Raw genomic sequence first — 16,068 nt, forward strand, 5'->3', positions numbered from 1 at the left:
GGGGGACATATATGCTTTTAAACCCCAGAGCCTTTCTAGACCTTTCCTGCGCCCCTTGTCTTGTGGCATCAGAGGAAGCTGACACGGGATGTGAGGGTTCCCAAACTGGTGTTATCCCCCTGCCTCGGAGCCCTGGGGTTAACTGAGTCAGACACAGCTGTTTCCAGGGGGAACTCTGCTGCGGGGAGCAGGAGCTGGGCAGGAAAAGGCAGTTCTTTGAGAGAAGGAGTGGGCAGGGTCCAGCAGGAAGACAGCGTTTCTCTCATTATAGAGTCTGAAGATGCGACTGAGAGGTGGCCCTGGGGCTTAGGGGAAGGCGGCTGGCCACACAGAAGGGTGTTCCAAGTCATCCGCAGTGTTAGCAAACGCACACAGTAGCCAAGCCCAAGATGGGCAAAGCCCCACATTGCTCTAGTGGAGTTGGCATGGAGGAATCTTGGAAATAATGTGGGGGCCAAAATCCCAAGCCTGACCAGGGAGGATTGTGAACATCAGTCTGAGGCCAGGGTTCCTCTGAATGTGGAAGTGTGCTGTTGTAGCGTGCTGTGCTGGGTGGCCTTAGCAAAGAGCGATCTGGCAGCCATCAGGTGGGGTCGGAAAAGAATAAAGGAGCGTAGACAGACAAACCTTCTGCCAGAAGAGGAGCAGCAAGGACTACTTAGGGCTTCCAGAACCCAAACCAACCATTATGCCAGGTGGGGAAGAGGATGGAGGTCTGGGAAATCCTGCACAAACTACTACCCTGTGCCCACATCGGACATGGGGGCCACTCTGGTGGGTTATTGGCCCCCGCTGTGGGATTTATAGACTAGCGAGGGTGGCAGGTGAAAGTTAGGTACCCACTCATAACTGCAAACCTTCAGTGTCAATAAAGCAAAGCTTGGGATGCTAGTTGGCATATAAAGAGGATAAGCTGGGGGAAGTCAGGGCTGGCTTCTTGCAGGAAATGGCACTGTATGTCAGGCTGGAGGCTGAGAAGGATTTCACCAGATACAGGTGAGTTGCCGACCTACATCCAGGGGCTGGAAGGCCAGAGTGGATGGCTTGTGATAGGAGCCCTGGAAAGATGCCAGCCAAGGGAGAAAATCTGGGAGGGTTCCACCGCTGAGCAGGAGGACCAGAAGCCCGGTGGGAGCACTCAGCAGTGGTACAAAGTTTGGTGCTTTCCAATGCACCCGTCCACCCCACCCGGCCCTACTATTCCAAGCCCCTGAGCTGACCTTGAATGAAATCCCAGATGTTGCACTTCTGTCCCGAGAGGCGGACTACGGTGCAGTTGGGGGCCAAGCCCCCACACTCAGCCCTGTCTTCCAGTCTCTGCCATCGGACCTTCAGGACGAACCGGAAGTACTGGATGCTGAAGAAGGTCGGCACCCAGTTTTCGGGGGTGAATCGGGGGTTACTGGCCATCCCGGTCTTTTGGCCCATGGCCAAGATGCTCTGCTTGACTCTCCCTGGGAAGAGTGTCATTAGCACCTTGCCCATAGCCACCTCCATGGCGACCTGCAAGAATATAATGAGCCGTTTCAGCCACAGCCATAGCTGGGACAGCCCCATCTCAGCACGGGGTCAGAACTGGCTCTGAGGCCCATGGACTGACAGAGAGGCCCCAGGCAGACAACGCTGGGCGGAGCTGGACAAAGGTGCAGGGCACCGTCACCAACCCTGACAAGAGGAGGTTGCCAGGGCAGCAGGTGTTTGCCTTGCTGTCAATTTGGACGGAAAATTCCAAACCACGTGCATAGAGATCTCTTTAGTAATTATCTTCCCAGATTCTTTGCTATCTTTTGAGAGACTCTTGGCTTCCCTCTGACTGATTAAAAACAAGCAAACAAACCAAACACTTGAATAGATTACTCTGTTAAGGCACAATGAATCCCACTATCTTATACAATTAATATGTAGTCTTTTTGGTTGGTTGGTTGGTTGGTTGGTTGGTTGTTTTTTCAAGACAAGATTTCTTTTATAGTCCTGGCTGTCCTGGACTCTCTTTGTAGACCAGGCTGGCCTCAGACTTACTGAAATCAGCCTGCCTCTGCCTCCTGAGTGCTAGGATTATAGATGTGCATGGCCACGCCCAGATACAGTCATTTAAAAAAAAAAAAAGAACAAAAAGGAACCCTGTTAAAAGATCTCTTGCTGCTGTTGTGGCACTTTTAAAGCTAGCACTCAGATTGAGGCAAGTGGATCGCTGTGAGTTTGAAACCAGCCAGGTCTACATTAGGAAGTTCTGTGTAGTGAGACCCTGCCTCAAAGAAGAACTAAGAAAGACAGACAGAAAGAAAGAAAGAAAGAAAGAGAAGAGAAGTGCAACATCTGGGGTTTCATTCAAGGTCAGCTCTTTTAAATGACTAGCTTTTAATGTTAGCTGCCTTTTAAATTATGTCTGTGTACCTTGTGTATGCCTGAGGAGGTCAGAAGAGAGTATAAAATCTTCTAGAATTGGAGTTATGGATGGCTGACATGTGGGTGCTAGGAGTAGAACACATGTCGTCTGCAAGGACAAAAAATGTTTTTAACCTCCAACCCTTCTCTACCCCTCTCCCTCTGTCTTTCATCAAAACTAAATTTACCATTTAAAAAATTATTTATTTTTATTTTTTGTCATTGGTATTTTAACTGCAGGTATGTCTGTGTGAGGGTATCAGCAGTTGTGAGCTGCTATGTGGGTGCTAGGAATTGAACGCAGGTCCTCTGGAAGAGCAGCAAGTGCTCTTAGCTACTGAGTCATCTCTCCAGCCTGAATTTGTATTTTATTATACACTTTTTTCTTTTGGTTTTTTGAGAGAAGGTTTCTCCGTGTAGCTTTGGCTGTCTGTGTAGACCAGGCTTGAACTCAAAGAGCCTCCTGCCTCTGCCTCCCGAGTGCTGGGATCAACACCAGCTACACACCATTTTAATAACAGAAAGATAATATGGTTCCTCATTTAGTCTAGAAAAAACATCTATAAAATTCATTTGTTCTACTTAAAAAAAAATATTGTCCTGGAGAGTTTAAGAGCACTGGCTGCTCTTCTAAAGGTTCAGAGTTCAATTCGCAGCAACCACATGGTGGCTCACAACCATTTATAATGTGATCTGATGCCTTCTTCTGGCGTGCAGGTATACATGCAGCCAGAGCATTGTATACATAAATAATAAATAAATACATCTTTAAAAAGAAATTCTTAAGCTGGGCACAGGGGCACTTACTTACCTTTAACCTCAATACTCTTAAGTTTAAGGCCAGGGTGGACCAGTTTGGATCTCACTGACCTTTGTTGGAAAACAAAAAGAAAGAAAGAAAGAAAGAAAGAAAGAAAAGAAAAGAAAAAGAGAGAAAGAAAAAATTTAGTAGAACCTTAAAAATAAAAGCAAGACAAAGCTTCATTAACCATAAAACTAATCTCAAAGTCATTAGTAACCATGATTCAGAAATTAGCCTTGGTCAATTAGATAAAGTAAGTCAATACATTTAATACAACTCTACATAGGAGCTGAAGAGATGGCCCAGTCCGAAAACTGCTTGCCTTGTAAATATAAGCATGGAGTTTGATCCCCAGAGCCCACATAAAGATGCTGTGTGTGGTGCAGGATGCTTCTAATTCCAGCACTCAAAGGCAGAGGCATGTGGATACCCGGGGCCCACCGACTGTTGGTCAGCTCCAGCTCAGTGAGAAACCCTGGCTCAAGGGAGGCGGATGAGTCCTCAAGAAAGACACCTGGAGCCGGGCGTGGTGGCGCATGCCTTTAATCCCAGCACTCGGGAGGCAGAGGCGGGCGGATCACTGTGAGTTCGAGGCCAGCCTGGTCGACAAAGTGAGTCCAGGACAGCCAAGGCTACAGAGAGACCCTGTCTCGAAAAACCAAAAAAAAAAAAAAAAAAAAAAAAAGAAAGACACCTGGGATTGTCCTCTGGCCTCTACACATACAAACACATATGCACACTTACACATGTACATATGCAGGCAGTAGATACACACTTATACATTTTATTTTATTTTTATTTTTTTTGTTTTTTGAGACGGGGTTTCTCTGTGTATCCTTGGCTGTCCTAGACTCACTTTGTAGACTAGGCTGGCCTCGAACTCACAGTGATCCACCTGCCTCTGCATCCCGAGTGCTGAGATTACAGGCATGTACCACCATATAAACAAGGGCCAGCAAGGGAGCTCAGCAAAAGCAGGCCCTTGGGTGCAAACCCGATGACCTGAGTCTGATTCCCCAGAGCCCACAAAAGCTGAAAGGAGAGACCTGGTCCACAATATTGTCCTCTGATTTTCACACGTGCACTGTGGAGTGTGTGTACATATGTACGACTGTGAGGGGTCCCTGTGGAAGAGCCCTGAGGCAGATTCCTCTCAGGTGGCATCTGAGCAGCCTAACACCCAGCCTCCACCAGTCAGAAGAGAAGTGTCTAGAAGGCGAGAGTTGGAGCCAAAAAGACAAGAAGTGGTGTCTGAAGGTGTTGGATGACTGGCATCTGCAGGAAGTCTGTGCTCCTGTACAACCTCTACTCTGTCGCTCTGAGTTTCGTTTAATCAGGGCGTGGCCCCTGTCTCCTAAGAGTGATGAGGAACAAATGAGTCTCTCAGAGGTCCTTTGACAGAAGAGGACAGCTCAGTCTGCAATGGTATAAGGGCCATTAAAACACCCTATGTGAGTTTGAGGCCCGCCTGGTCTACAAAGCAAGTTCAGGATAGCCAAGGCTACACAGAGAAACCCTGTCTGGATAAAAAAAAAAAGCCCCTTCATATGCATTATAATGACTAAGGTGTTGTTAATTACATCTGACAGTTAGAAAAGCATTATCAATAGTAATTAATATGCAGAGTGTGTTAGAAGTCAAATGGGGAGTGGCCTGGTGTGGTGAGGCTAAAGACACTGGTCTCCTTGTGTGAGCCAAAGGCAATCAAGTGTCTGCTGTCTACACTGCTCCAGCCAGCAGGAACTGTCTCTAGACCGTCTCAGCCTGAGATAGAGAACTGTGAAGAGTTAGTTGTGTGCTACAGTCGTTGGCTGGTGCTGGCCACCCAGAGACCAGAATCATTCCAAGTCTCTCTGTCCCCAAAGTGTTCACAGGCTGGCAAAGATGAACAAACAGTAGCAATTCAGAGGGACGCCCAGAGGATTAATAGAGCAACAGGAGTCTCAAGGGAGAAGACGGCTCTCGCTGTGAGGAGGACGCAGACAGAGCCTGGAGGAAACCGGGGAAACATTAACCAGGCCCCGGCAGGAGGCAGGACACCGGTTGCTCGGCAGACCATTCCAATGTTGCTGTTTGGGAGGTGACTGTCAGACAGCTGGGTGACACAGCTGAGGGAGGCCATCCCTGGCCAGCCCCCTGCCGATCCCCTGTGAACAGTGGTCCTGAGGCCTCCTTTTATTCATAAGCCGTCTGCTATGGAGTCTTCCTTGTTGGTTAAGTTTTCATGATCAGAGAAACCTGGAATTTGTGACTTTTTTTGTTCTCCTTTTCTCAAGTATTTTTCACTGCCCTATTTGCATATGAAAACGTATACACAATAAGTAAAACACTCCCCACCTTCTGAGAACGAGCCCTATTTGCGCCGGTCTCTTTAAGCGCTACAAAAAAAGGGGCGGGGCGCGCCTCTGCGCTCGGGAGTCCTTGGCAGCGCTTGCTTTAAGGAAGGGGCGGTGCTCTGCCCGGAGGAGGCGGAGAAATCCACTCCCCTAGCCCCACCCCCGGATCTCCGGCTTCCGGGAGCCGGGCTGGACGGTCACCTGTGCTGAGCATCCGAGGCCCCAACCTTCCCTGGACAGCTGGACCCTCTCTCCCTGCGAGGTGAGGCCGTCTGGGCTTCTGGGCCAGTTGGGGAATCTCATACCTGCCCGGGCCGCTGCTGCTCAGCCTCCCCACCCCACCCCGAAAGCCTGCCTGTGCTTCCTCAGGTCCCTGACTGCTAATTACAGAGTCGCCAATACTCAAACGCTACTAAATGCCTGGCTCTGCGCTAAGCGCTTTACAGGCACGATCTTATAGAATGGTCTAGACCCCATCACGAACCCATTTTACAGATGAGGAAGCTGAGGCCTCGAGGAGTGCGCACACACTGCAGAAAAAAAAAAGCAACAGAATCGGGACTCAAACCCAGGTCTGTGTGACTCCAGGGTCTGGGACCTAAAACCCGGCTGCACTGGCATGCGTTCCCCCATCACCCCTCCCAAATCCTTCTACTTTTTTCTATCTCCAGGCCTCACCTGGTCCCTAAACATTCACACAGTGGGTGACTCTGCAGCCAGTCTATTTTTTGATAATGGGGGCAGGGTGGGGGTGGAGCGGCTCTTGTAATCTATACCAGCCTCACCAAGTAGCCTAGTATATAACCTTAAATTTCCTGATCCGCCTGCCTCCACCTCCTAGGTGCCAGGATTACAGGCATGCACCAGATTTTTGCAAGTCCTGGGTATTGAGCTCAGAACTTTGTGCGTGCTAGGCAAGCACTTCACCAAGTGAGCTACAACCTCAGCCTTTATAACACTTTTAATAATTTCTGATGCTTAGAGGTCATCCTTGTATAAGCTGTCAATCCCTACTGAAAAAGTAGGCAAAGGAGAGCATTGTGGCAGAGGAGGTTGCTCAGCAGGTCAAGGCAGCTGTCCCCAAGCATGGCCCCATTCTGGGTCCCCATATGGTGGAAGGAAAAAAGAACTTACTCCCATAGCCACAGAAGATAAAGAAATGTGATAATCTGTTTTAATTTTTTGAGACAGGGTCTCACTATGTAGAGAGTGCACCAGCCACCACAGCTGGCTATAAAATTTTTTTTTACTATGATTTCTTTTTCACAGATTGTTCTAGCTTACTAAACTTATTTATTTCTTTGTTTTAGAGCTGAGAACGTTTTCTTCCTTGCCCTCGGGAGAAGAGCCTCTGGCTGAATGGCAGCTGTAGATGACGTGCAGTTTGAAGGTATGGCAGTCGGGTGCCCACCCTTTATCCTAGGATAGCAACGTCCCCTGTCACACCAGTGGACTTTATTATTGACGCATAAAGGATCTTATTTCAGGGGCTGGAGAGATGGCTCAGTGTTTGAGAGCACTGCCCGCTCTTCCAAAGGACTTGAGTTCAATTCCCAGCAACCACATGGTGGCTCACAACCATCTACAGTGAGATCTGGTGCTCTCTTCTGGTGGGCAGGCATACATGAAGGTAAAACACTGTATACTTAAATAAATACATCTTTTTAAAAAAGGGGGGAGGGTTCTTATTTCAAATGTCTTGCTGAGAGGCTGTTGGCCACTCCTAGGCTTTTCTAGTCTGGCCACATCAGCTGCTTGTTTTTCTCACAAAACCGTTCTGGTTGGCAGCAGGCATCACAAGAGAATGGCAGTTGCCACTTGCTTTCTAAGGACTTGCCGTACAGACAGTGTTGAAAACACTCTACACGTGACAACTCATGTAATCCTTCTTATATCATGTTTATAAAGTAATCATACTGCTTAGTTTTTCAGTAAGGACACTGAGACTTGGAAAGAAAATCAAGCTGTGTGCCTAGGAGTCACGCAGTTAATAAACCAGACAGCCAGCACTGGAACCCAAGCGTTGTAACATCATAGACTCTCCACTGTCTGAGGAAGATTTGATGTTTAAATAGAAATAACTTCCTGGGCAAATACTATCACAGCCATAATTCTCCATCTTATATCGGACCACCTGTATGAGCAGTTGCTGCTCTTCCAGAAGACCTGGGTTGAATTACCAGTACCCATCCACATTAGGTGACTCCCATCTATCTGTAAATCCAGTTCCAGGAGATCTGACGCCCCCTTCTGGCCTCCACAGGTACTTGCACCCGGGTGGCACATACACTCACTGCCACACACATACATACATGTAAATAACAATCAACCAAGTATCTGTCTGATTCTCATCCCCTGCCAGAACCCCATCAGGTTCACTGTACAAGGTCACCTTGGGCTCTGCTCATCTGAATTATAATCTCGGACTCCCTCTGGCTCCTTGCTTCCCATCCCACTGCCTCTGGTCCTTCTGAGTTCATGTCCTTTCCCACTCTCCCCTGGCACGTTGGGTTTGTGACCTAACCGAGTCCCAGCTTAGGCCTTTGTGCTGTTTTCCAATCACATAGTTCATACTTGATTTCTTCAGATCTTGCTTCATTGAGGAGCCCTTTTTTGATCATGCTAAGTAAAAGTACAGTGCAAGGAAGTGCAAGGGTTTTTTTTTTTGTTTTTGTTTTTTGAGACAGGGTCACTCTGTATAGCCTTGGCTGTCCTGGACTCACTTTGTAGACCAGGCTGGCCTCGAACTCACAGCGATCTGCCTGCCTCTGCCTGCCTGAGTGCTGGGATTAAAGGCGTACGCCATCACTGCCTGGCCTCAGAAGTGCAAGTTTTATGAACAGCATTTGCAAAGCCCCTGGGGCAGGAAGAATATTGCTTGGTTTTTTTTTTTTTTCTTTCTCTCTCTCTCTCTCTTCAAAGGGCTAAAAGTTGGCCCATGTTCCAGATTGTAGACTGGGCAGCAAAGGTTGTTGTTGGCCCAAGGTGACTTGAGAGGAGGCGACAGTGATAAAGATGGAGCTATAAATATGGTGTTATGGAGTATAGCTTCAGAAAAGAGCACGTGGTACTGAGGGTGGCACGGAGGGTTGTTCTGAGGAAAAATGGTAGACAAGTGGAGTTCAGGTGCCTTCTGTCAGAAGTCACTGTACCAGGAGAAGAAGGAAGCAAAAGACGGGCTTCAGATAGGCCAGGGTGGAGAGGCAGAGGACGTCACTCTCACACCACACAGCCTTGCTCAAGGGGTGGAGGTCGATGAAAGTACCCAGCACAGAGGAGGATACGTGGGGTCCTCATGGCAGAGATAGACGCCGTACATTCCAGATAGTGCCATCTGCTGTCCTTCCAGCGTGCGCACGCTTCCTCGTCCGCCCCTGAGTCCTTCCCAACCCTTTGCGTAGCACCCCTGGCCCTTCTCCTCGTTGGGTGTTTTCTCAGAAGCAGCTCCTGACCCCAACGGCTCTGGGAGCTGTTTTCCTTTGGGCCCCTCTGGCCTTCCGGCTTTCATGGCGTCCTCTGCTCCTCCTCCTGCGGTGGGCCTCTCCCCTCTAGCAAACTCCTGCTTTTGAATATGAATGACTTAAGTATGTCTTCTTCCTGTGGCTCCCTTTGACGGCATTGTGGCCATCCTTTCAAATGTCAGTACCCTGTCTGGCAATAAACAGCAGTTAGGACTTGCGTCATCTCATGAGGTCTCTGTGGGGTGGGTATTGTGTGCAGGCTTTAGCTGAAGATTCAGACACAGCATCATTACCTCGAGGACCAGGGCCGTGCACAATTGGAGTCTTTCTTTCTTTCTTTCTTTTTTTCCTAGACAGGGCTTCTCTGTGTAGCCTTGGCTGTCCTGGACTCACTCTGTAGACCAAGGTGGCCTCAAACTCACAGCGATCCACCTGCCCCTGCCTCTCTGAGTGCTGGGATTAAAGGCATGCGCCGCCATGCCGGAATATTATTAGAGTCTTTTTTTTTTTTTTTTTTTGGTCTTTTGAGACAGGGTTTCTCTGTGTAGCCTTGGCTGTCCTGGACTCGCTCTGTAGACCAGGCTGGCCTCGAACTCACAGCGATCTGCCTGCCTCTGCCTCCCGAGTGCTGGGATTAAAGGCGTGCGCCACCACGCCCGGCTATTATTAGAGTCTTAACTGAAACAGAAGGCCATCTCCTGCTCCTAAACTCCAGAGGTTGGCCACAAGACTGTAGTAGTTGTTACACCCTACCTGCCTCTTAAACCATGTTGCTTTGGGGCCTGGAGAGATGGCTCAGTGGTTAAGAGTGCCACCTGCTCTTCCAAAGGTCCTGAGTTTAATTCCCAGGAACCACGTGGTAGCTCATAACCATCTGTAATGTGATATGGCGCCCTCTTCTGGTTTGCAGGAGTATATGCAAGCAGAGCACTGTATACATAATAATAAATAAATAAATCTTTTTAAAAAACCATGTTGCTTTGATTTTTCTGCATACAGTATTGATGGAGTTGTGGGATGGACACTAAGAGGAGCTAACTAAGAGCCCCTCCCCACTGCTGGAGCCTGTGATTACAGTGTGCACCACAGCGGTGCCTGCTGGTGCTTTCTCGGCCTTCAAAAGCTCAGACATAAGCTAGGTGTGATAGTGTCTGTCTGTGATCTCAGCCTTCAGGAGGCAGAGGCAAGAGGATCTCAGGTTTGAGACCAGCCTGGGTCTCTGTAGTGAGGTTCTGCCTCAAAGGAAAATAAGGAAGAAATGTCAGTGCTGTCCTAAATTTCACTCAGCACAGCTAATCAAAGTGTCAGGATGCTCAGCAGTGGTCTCCATCACTGCGGGTGGAAGTTAATGGGGAAGGTTCTTGGATGCAGTTTAGCAGCATGATACACCCTAGAGCCTTAAAATGCTCCCTGGGGCTGGGGAGATGGCTCGGTGGATAAAGTGCTTGCCATGCAAACGTGAGAACTGCATGAAGGTGGTGGGCAGGCATGGTGGCTGCCTGTACTCCCAGCACTAGGGAGGCAGGCATAATTCCCACAGGCACACCAGCAAGCTGGACCAGCCCGAGCTGACAAACTTTGGGTGTAGTAAAAGTGCCTGCCTCAATAAATAAAGTGGAGAGTGATGGAGGAAGATGGCCGATGTCAATGGCAGCCTCCCCCCATACACATGCAAACACACAAGCACAGATGATTACACAGTGGTTGCAGTAGTTAGTGGTCATCTTAAGACGACCGTCTTGGCTACCCCAAAGCCTCACACTCCGACCCCTCATCTCTCTGCTCATTTGTTTACCTATTTGTCAGGTTAGCATGGAAAGTAATTGGTTTCACCATAGCATCTTCATATGTAGATGCCATAGTGCATTCTTCCCATAGTCTCCCCCCAAAAGCTTTGTCTACGCTGTCATTTCTTATATACTTCACTAACTATTATAATACAAAAAGCCCTTTCTATACAGTTGCCAGTAGACAAAGCAGGTTACGGAGTTGTTTCTCAGATGTTAGCACACCCAAGATCTGGACCTGCTCCCCTGTCCGCTGAGGGAGTGTCTGTTGTATGAAAGAGCCATCATCACTGGCATCAATCTCATTATGCAAAGAAAGGAAACACACCAGGATGCTCCTAGTGCCTGCCTTTGTGTGACCCGGCTAAGTGACTTTATTCTGTTATTTCCACTTTGCCTTTTGGTCCTCATGTTTTCTAGTGATAAGGAACTTACTTGAAGCAGAGATGTTCCATGGATCAGGTACCCTGCTAAAGGCTATTAAGATAATACTCCCAATTCCCCTTCCTCGCCGTGTCTGTGCTCAGGTGGAGCTTGACCCAAACTCTCCTGCTTCAGCTTCCCTAGTGCTGAGATTGTTTTCAGAGCCTCTTGCTGCTTGTCATAGGTGAGGCTCATAGCAAAGCTGAGACAAGAAGCAGTGTGAGGACTGGAAGCCAGGTCGTTACCCATGCTGAGTGTGTGCTCTTCCACTGAGCTACATCTGCAGCATGCTGGGTGTGTGCTCTTCCACTGAGCCACATCTGCAGCATGCTGAGTGTGTGCTCTTCCACTGAGCCACATCTGCAGCATGCTGGTGTGTGCTCTTCCACATCTGCAGCATGCTGGGGTGTGCTCTTCCACTGAGCCACATCTGCAGCATGCTGGGTGTGTACTCTTCCACTGAGCCACATCTGCAGCATGCTGGGTGTGCTCTTCCACTGAGCCACATCTGCAGCATGCTGGGGTGTGCTCTTCCACTGAGCCACATCTGCAGCATGCTGGGGTGTGCTCTTTCACTAGAGCCACATCTGCAGCATGCTGGGTGTGTGCTCTCCCACTGAGCCACATCTGCAGCATGCTGGGTGTGTGCTCTTCCACTGAGCCACATCTGCAGCATGCTGGGTGTGTGCTCTTCCACTGAGCCACATCTGCAGCATGCTGGGTGTGTGCTCTTCCACTGAGCCACATCTGCAGCATGCTGGGTGTGTGCTCTTCCACTGAGCCACATCTGCAGCATGCTGGGGTGTGCTCTTCCACTGAGCCACATCTGCAGCATGCTGGGGTGTGCTCTTCCACTGAGCCACATCTGCAGCATGCTGGGGTATGTGCTCTTCCACTGAGCCACATCTGCAGCATGCTGGGTATGTGCTCTTCCACTGAGTCACATCTGCAGCATGCTGGGGGTGTACTCTTCCACTGAGGCACATCTGCAGCATACTGGGGTGTATGCTCTTCCACTGAGCCACATCTGCAGCATGCTGGGGTGTGTTCTTCCACTGAGCCACATCTGCAGCATGCTGGGTGTGCTCTTCCACTGAGCCACATCTGCAGCATGCTGGGTGTGTGCTCTTCCACTGAGCCACATCTGCAGCATGCTGGGGTGTGGTCTTCCACTGAGCCACATCTGCAGCATGCTGGGGTATGTGCTCTTCCACTGAGCCACATCTGCAGCATGCTGGGTATGTGCTCTTCCACTGAGCCACATCTGCAGCATGCTGGGTGTGCTCTTCCACTGAGCCACATCTGCAGCATGCTGGGGTGTGCTCTTCCACTGAGCCACATCTGCAGCATGCTGGGGTGTGCTCTTCCACTGAGCCACATCTGCAGCATGCTGGGGTGTGCTCTTCCACTGAGCCACATCTGCAGCATGCTGGGGGTGTACTCTTCCACTGAGCCACATCTGCAGCATACTGGGGTGTATGCTCTTCCACTGAGCCACATCTGCAGCACGCTGGGGTGTGCTCTTCCACTGAGCCACATCTGCAGCATGCTGGGTGTGTGCTCTTTCACTGAGCCACATCTGCAGCATGCTGGGGTGTACTCTTCCACTGAGCTACATCTGCAGCATGCTGGGGTGTACTCTTCCACTGAGCTACATCTGCAGCATGCTGGGTGTGTGCTCTTCCACTGAGCCACATCTGCAGCATGCTAGGGTGTGTACTCTTCCACTGAGCCACATCTGCAGCATGCTGGGGTATGTGCTCTTCCACTGAGCCACGTCTGCAGCATGCTGGGGTGTGCTCTTCCACTGAGCCACATCTGCAGCATGCTGGGTGTGTGCTCTTCCACTGAGCCACATCTGCAGCATGCTGGGGTATGTGCTCTTCCACTGAGGCACATCTGCAGCATGCTGGGGTGTGTGCTCTTCCACTGAGCCACATCTACAGCATGCTGGGGTGTGTGCTCTTCCACTGAGCCACATCTGCAGCATGCTGGGGTGTGGTCTTCCACTGAGCCACATCTGCAGCATGCTGGGGTATGTGCTCTTCCACTGAGCCACATCTGCAGCATGCTGGGTATGTGCTCTTCCACTGAGCCACATCTGCAGCATGCTGGGTGTGCTCTTCCACTGAGCCACATCTGCAGCATGCTGGGGTGTGCTCTTCCACTGAGCCACATCTGCAGCATGCTGGGGTGTGCTCTTCCACTGAGCCACATCTGCAGCATGCTGGGGTGTGCTCTTCCACTGAGCCACATCTGCAGCATGCTGGGGGTGTACTCTTCCACTGAGCCACATCTGCAGCATACTGGGGTGTATGCTCTTCCACTGAGCCACATCTGCAGCACGCTGGGGTGTGCTCTTCCACTGAGCCACATCTGCAGCATGCTGGGTGTGTGCTCTTTCACTGAGCCACATCTGCAGCATGCTGGGGGTGTACTCTTCCACTGAGCCACATCTGCAGCATACTGGGGTGTATGCTCTTCCACTGAGCCACATCTGCAGCACGCTGGGGTGTGCTCTTCCACTGAGCCACATCTGCAGCATGCTGGGTGTGTGCTCTTTCACTGAGCCACATCTGCAGCATGCTGGGGTGTACTCTTCCACTGAGCTACATCTGCAGCATGCTGGGGTGTACTCTTCCACTGAGCTACATCTGCAGCATGCTGGGTGTGTGCTCTTCCACTGAGCCACATCTGCAGCATGCTAGGGTGTGTACTCTTCCACTGAGCCACATCTGCAGCATGCTGGGGTATGTGCTCTTCCACTGAGCCACGTCTGCAGCATACTGGGGTGTGCTCTTCCACTGAGCCACATCTGCAGCATGCTGGGTGTGTGCTCTTCCACTGAGCCACATCTGCAGCATGCTGGGGTATGTGCTCTTCCACTGAGGCACATCTGCAGCATACTGGGGTGTGTGCTTTTCCACTGAGCCACATCTACAGCATGCTGGGGTGTGTGCTCTTCCACTGAGCCACATCTGCAGCATGCTGGGGTGTGCTCTTCCACTGAGGCACATCTGCAGCAGCAGAGTTTTTGGTGAGAAGCAGCCAGCTGCCAGTGTGGAAAGGTCTCTAGATCTTTGTGCTTTGCTTCATTTCAGAATTTGGCGATGGAGCCACATTGCTGGCAACAAGCCCAGATGCTACCACAATAAACATTGAGGACCCCAGCGACTCTTCCAAACACCAGCCGAGATCCCCAGGAAGCTCAGGGAGAGAAGAGGATGATGAGCTGCTGGGAAACAATGACTCTGACGAGACTCAGGTTTGAACTTAAACCTTTCACTCCTTTTCCTTTACCTTTCTCAGCGCTTAGAGTCTGTGCATTTACTCATTATTTGTTACATGCCTGGTAAAGTGCCAGGCAGTGGTGACACGACAGTCTATGACCAGGGCATCACTTGTGTTGGGGGGCAGACAGGTAAACAGACCATCACCCATGAGAAGCAGGTGTGGGTGTGGGTGTCAGGGAAGCAAAGGGGAGGTTAGGGAAGGCCTCCCTCGGTCAGTGACGCCTGCCTAAGTTTGCTGCAGAATGGAAGATGGCCAGGGGAAAAAGATAGGCAAGGGTGGTGGGAGAAAGGGGAGGATCTTAGTAAAGCCACCCAGACGGGAAAGAGCACGGTGCAGACAGGAACCCTCTGTCTTCTCGTGCGTAGGAGCGAAGGGTAAGTGAAGGCAGGAGGGAAGGCTACCGACAGGCCCAGACCTAGTGAGCTCAGCTAGTTCTCAGAGGTTCTGAAAATCACCAGGAGCTAGTGAAAGATTGAAACTATGTATTTAGTTAAGTTGTTGTTGTTTTTGGGTTTTTTTTTTGTACTTTTTAAATTTTTTTTTGAGACAGGGTTTCTCTGTGTAGCCTTGGATGGCTATCCTGGACTTATTTTGTAGACCAGGCTGGCCTCAAACTTAGAGAGATCTGCCTGCCTCTGCCTCCCTGCGGAATTAAAGGGGTGCGCCACCACACCCGGCTGTATCTAGATAAGTTTAAAGATAATTTATATTTGGTGGCCTTAAATATAAGTGGGAAGAAGACAGACTAGAGGCCAGAGGATCAGACAAAGCCAAGCAAAATGGTCTTTACTAGAAGCAATGGGAGCAGACTCAGTATGGCTTATGAGGTGGTGTAGGTGAGGGAGGCCTGCAGGGAGCCTTGGAGGCCGCCATCCAACTGGGTGGCTTATACATCGAGTGGGTCTTTGTGACCATGTGACATGACCAAGGGGTATGTAAAGGGAAATGTATTTTTTTTTTTTTTTTTTTAGGATTCTACACGTTGAGTTATGTCCACAGTACATGAGAGGAGCACTTGCTCAGCATGTACTAAGTGGCTTCACCGTGCAGCTCTTGGGCACCATCCCCAGCTATGTGGGTCCTTGTCACAAGTAGGATAGAAACCAGACACTGACTAACCCTGCAGTGAGGGGGACAGTGAATCTCTTGCAGAAAAGGCATCCAGAAGACTGCGGAGCGCTGGGATTGGAGGAGTGAGCAGCAGGCTCCCCACAGGGAGAGCAGCCAGGAGCACAGGGGTGCATCTCAGCCAGGGAGGAAGGTTTTGACTGTCGTGTGTTCTCTAGGAAAGGACAGAAACTCAGCACAGATCTGCAGGTCTCCACGTCGCTCAGCACTTGCTTGTATGTGCAATAACAGCTCCCACTCGCAAGGCACTTAAAATGCCAGTGCTTTATAGCAGCCAAATTACAGCTCCCGAAGCCTGTGTGGTGGCACGTGCCTGATGGCAAGGTGCACTCCAGAAGATGAGGCAGGGTGATTGGGTGTGCAAGGCCAGCTTGGACTACATCGTGAGACTCTATCTCAAATAAACTGAAACAAAGCTTACAAAGTCTAAGGACAGTCCTGTCCCTGGTCAG

The 16,068-nt window shown here is 50.1% G+C and overlaps 2 protein-coding genes across 4 annotated transcripts in view; one reads left to right on the forward strand and one right to left on the reverse strand.

Annotated features, from left to right (window-relative positions):
* DIO1 (iodothyronine deiodinase 1) overlaps positions 1–1,625 on the reverse strand; it is a 365,641-nt gene extending 364,016 nt beyond the window's left edge. For both annotated transcript variants that reach the window (XR_014779950.1, XM_084785601.1), the window contains exon 1: positions 1,221–1,625. Coding sequence is in view for 1 of the 2 variants with exons in the window: in XM_084785601.1 (XP_084641727.1) it covers positions 1,221–1,557 (337 nt within the window). In the remaining variant the exon portion in view is untranslated. The remainder of the gene's footprint in view (positions 1–1,220) is intronic.
* Positions 1,626–5,673: 4,048 nt separating this feature from the next.
* YIPF1 (Yip1 domain family member 1) overlaps positions 5,674–16,068 on the forward strand; it is a 47,801-nt gene continuing 37,406 nt past the window's right edge. Inside the window, exons 1-4 of one of the 2 annotated variants that reach the window (XM_084785600.1) lie at positions 5,680–5,785; positions 6,019–6,095; positions 6,834–6,913; positions 14,296–14,459. In XM_084785600.1, coding sequence (XP_084641726.1) covers positions 6,883–6,913; positions 14,296–14,459 — 195 coding nt within the window. In that variant the 5' untranslated portion in view covers positions 5,680–5,785; positions 6,019–6,095; positions 6,834–6,882. Of the gene's footprint in view, positions 5,786–6,018; positions 6,096–6,833; positions 6,914–14,295; positions 14,460–16,068 lie in introns of both variants that reach the window. The other variant, XM_084785599.1, reaches the window with a different exon arrangement.

The sequence above is a fragment of the Acomys minous genome (assembly GCF_964271855.1).
Source record: "Acomys minous genome assembly, chromosome: 6".
Lineage (NCBI taxonomy): Eukaryota > Metazoa > Chordata > Mammalia > Rodentia > Muridae > Acomys > Acomys minous.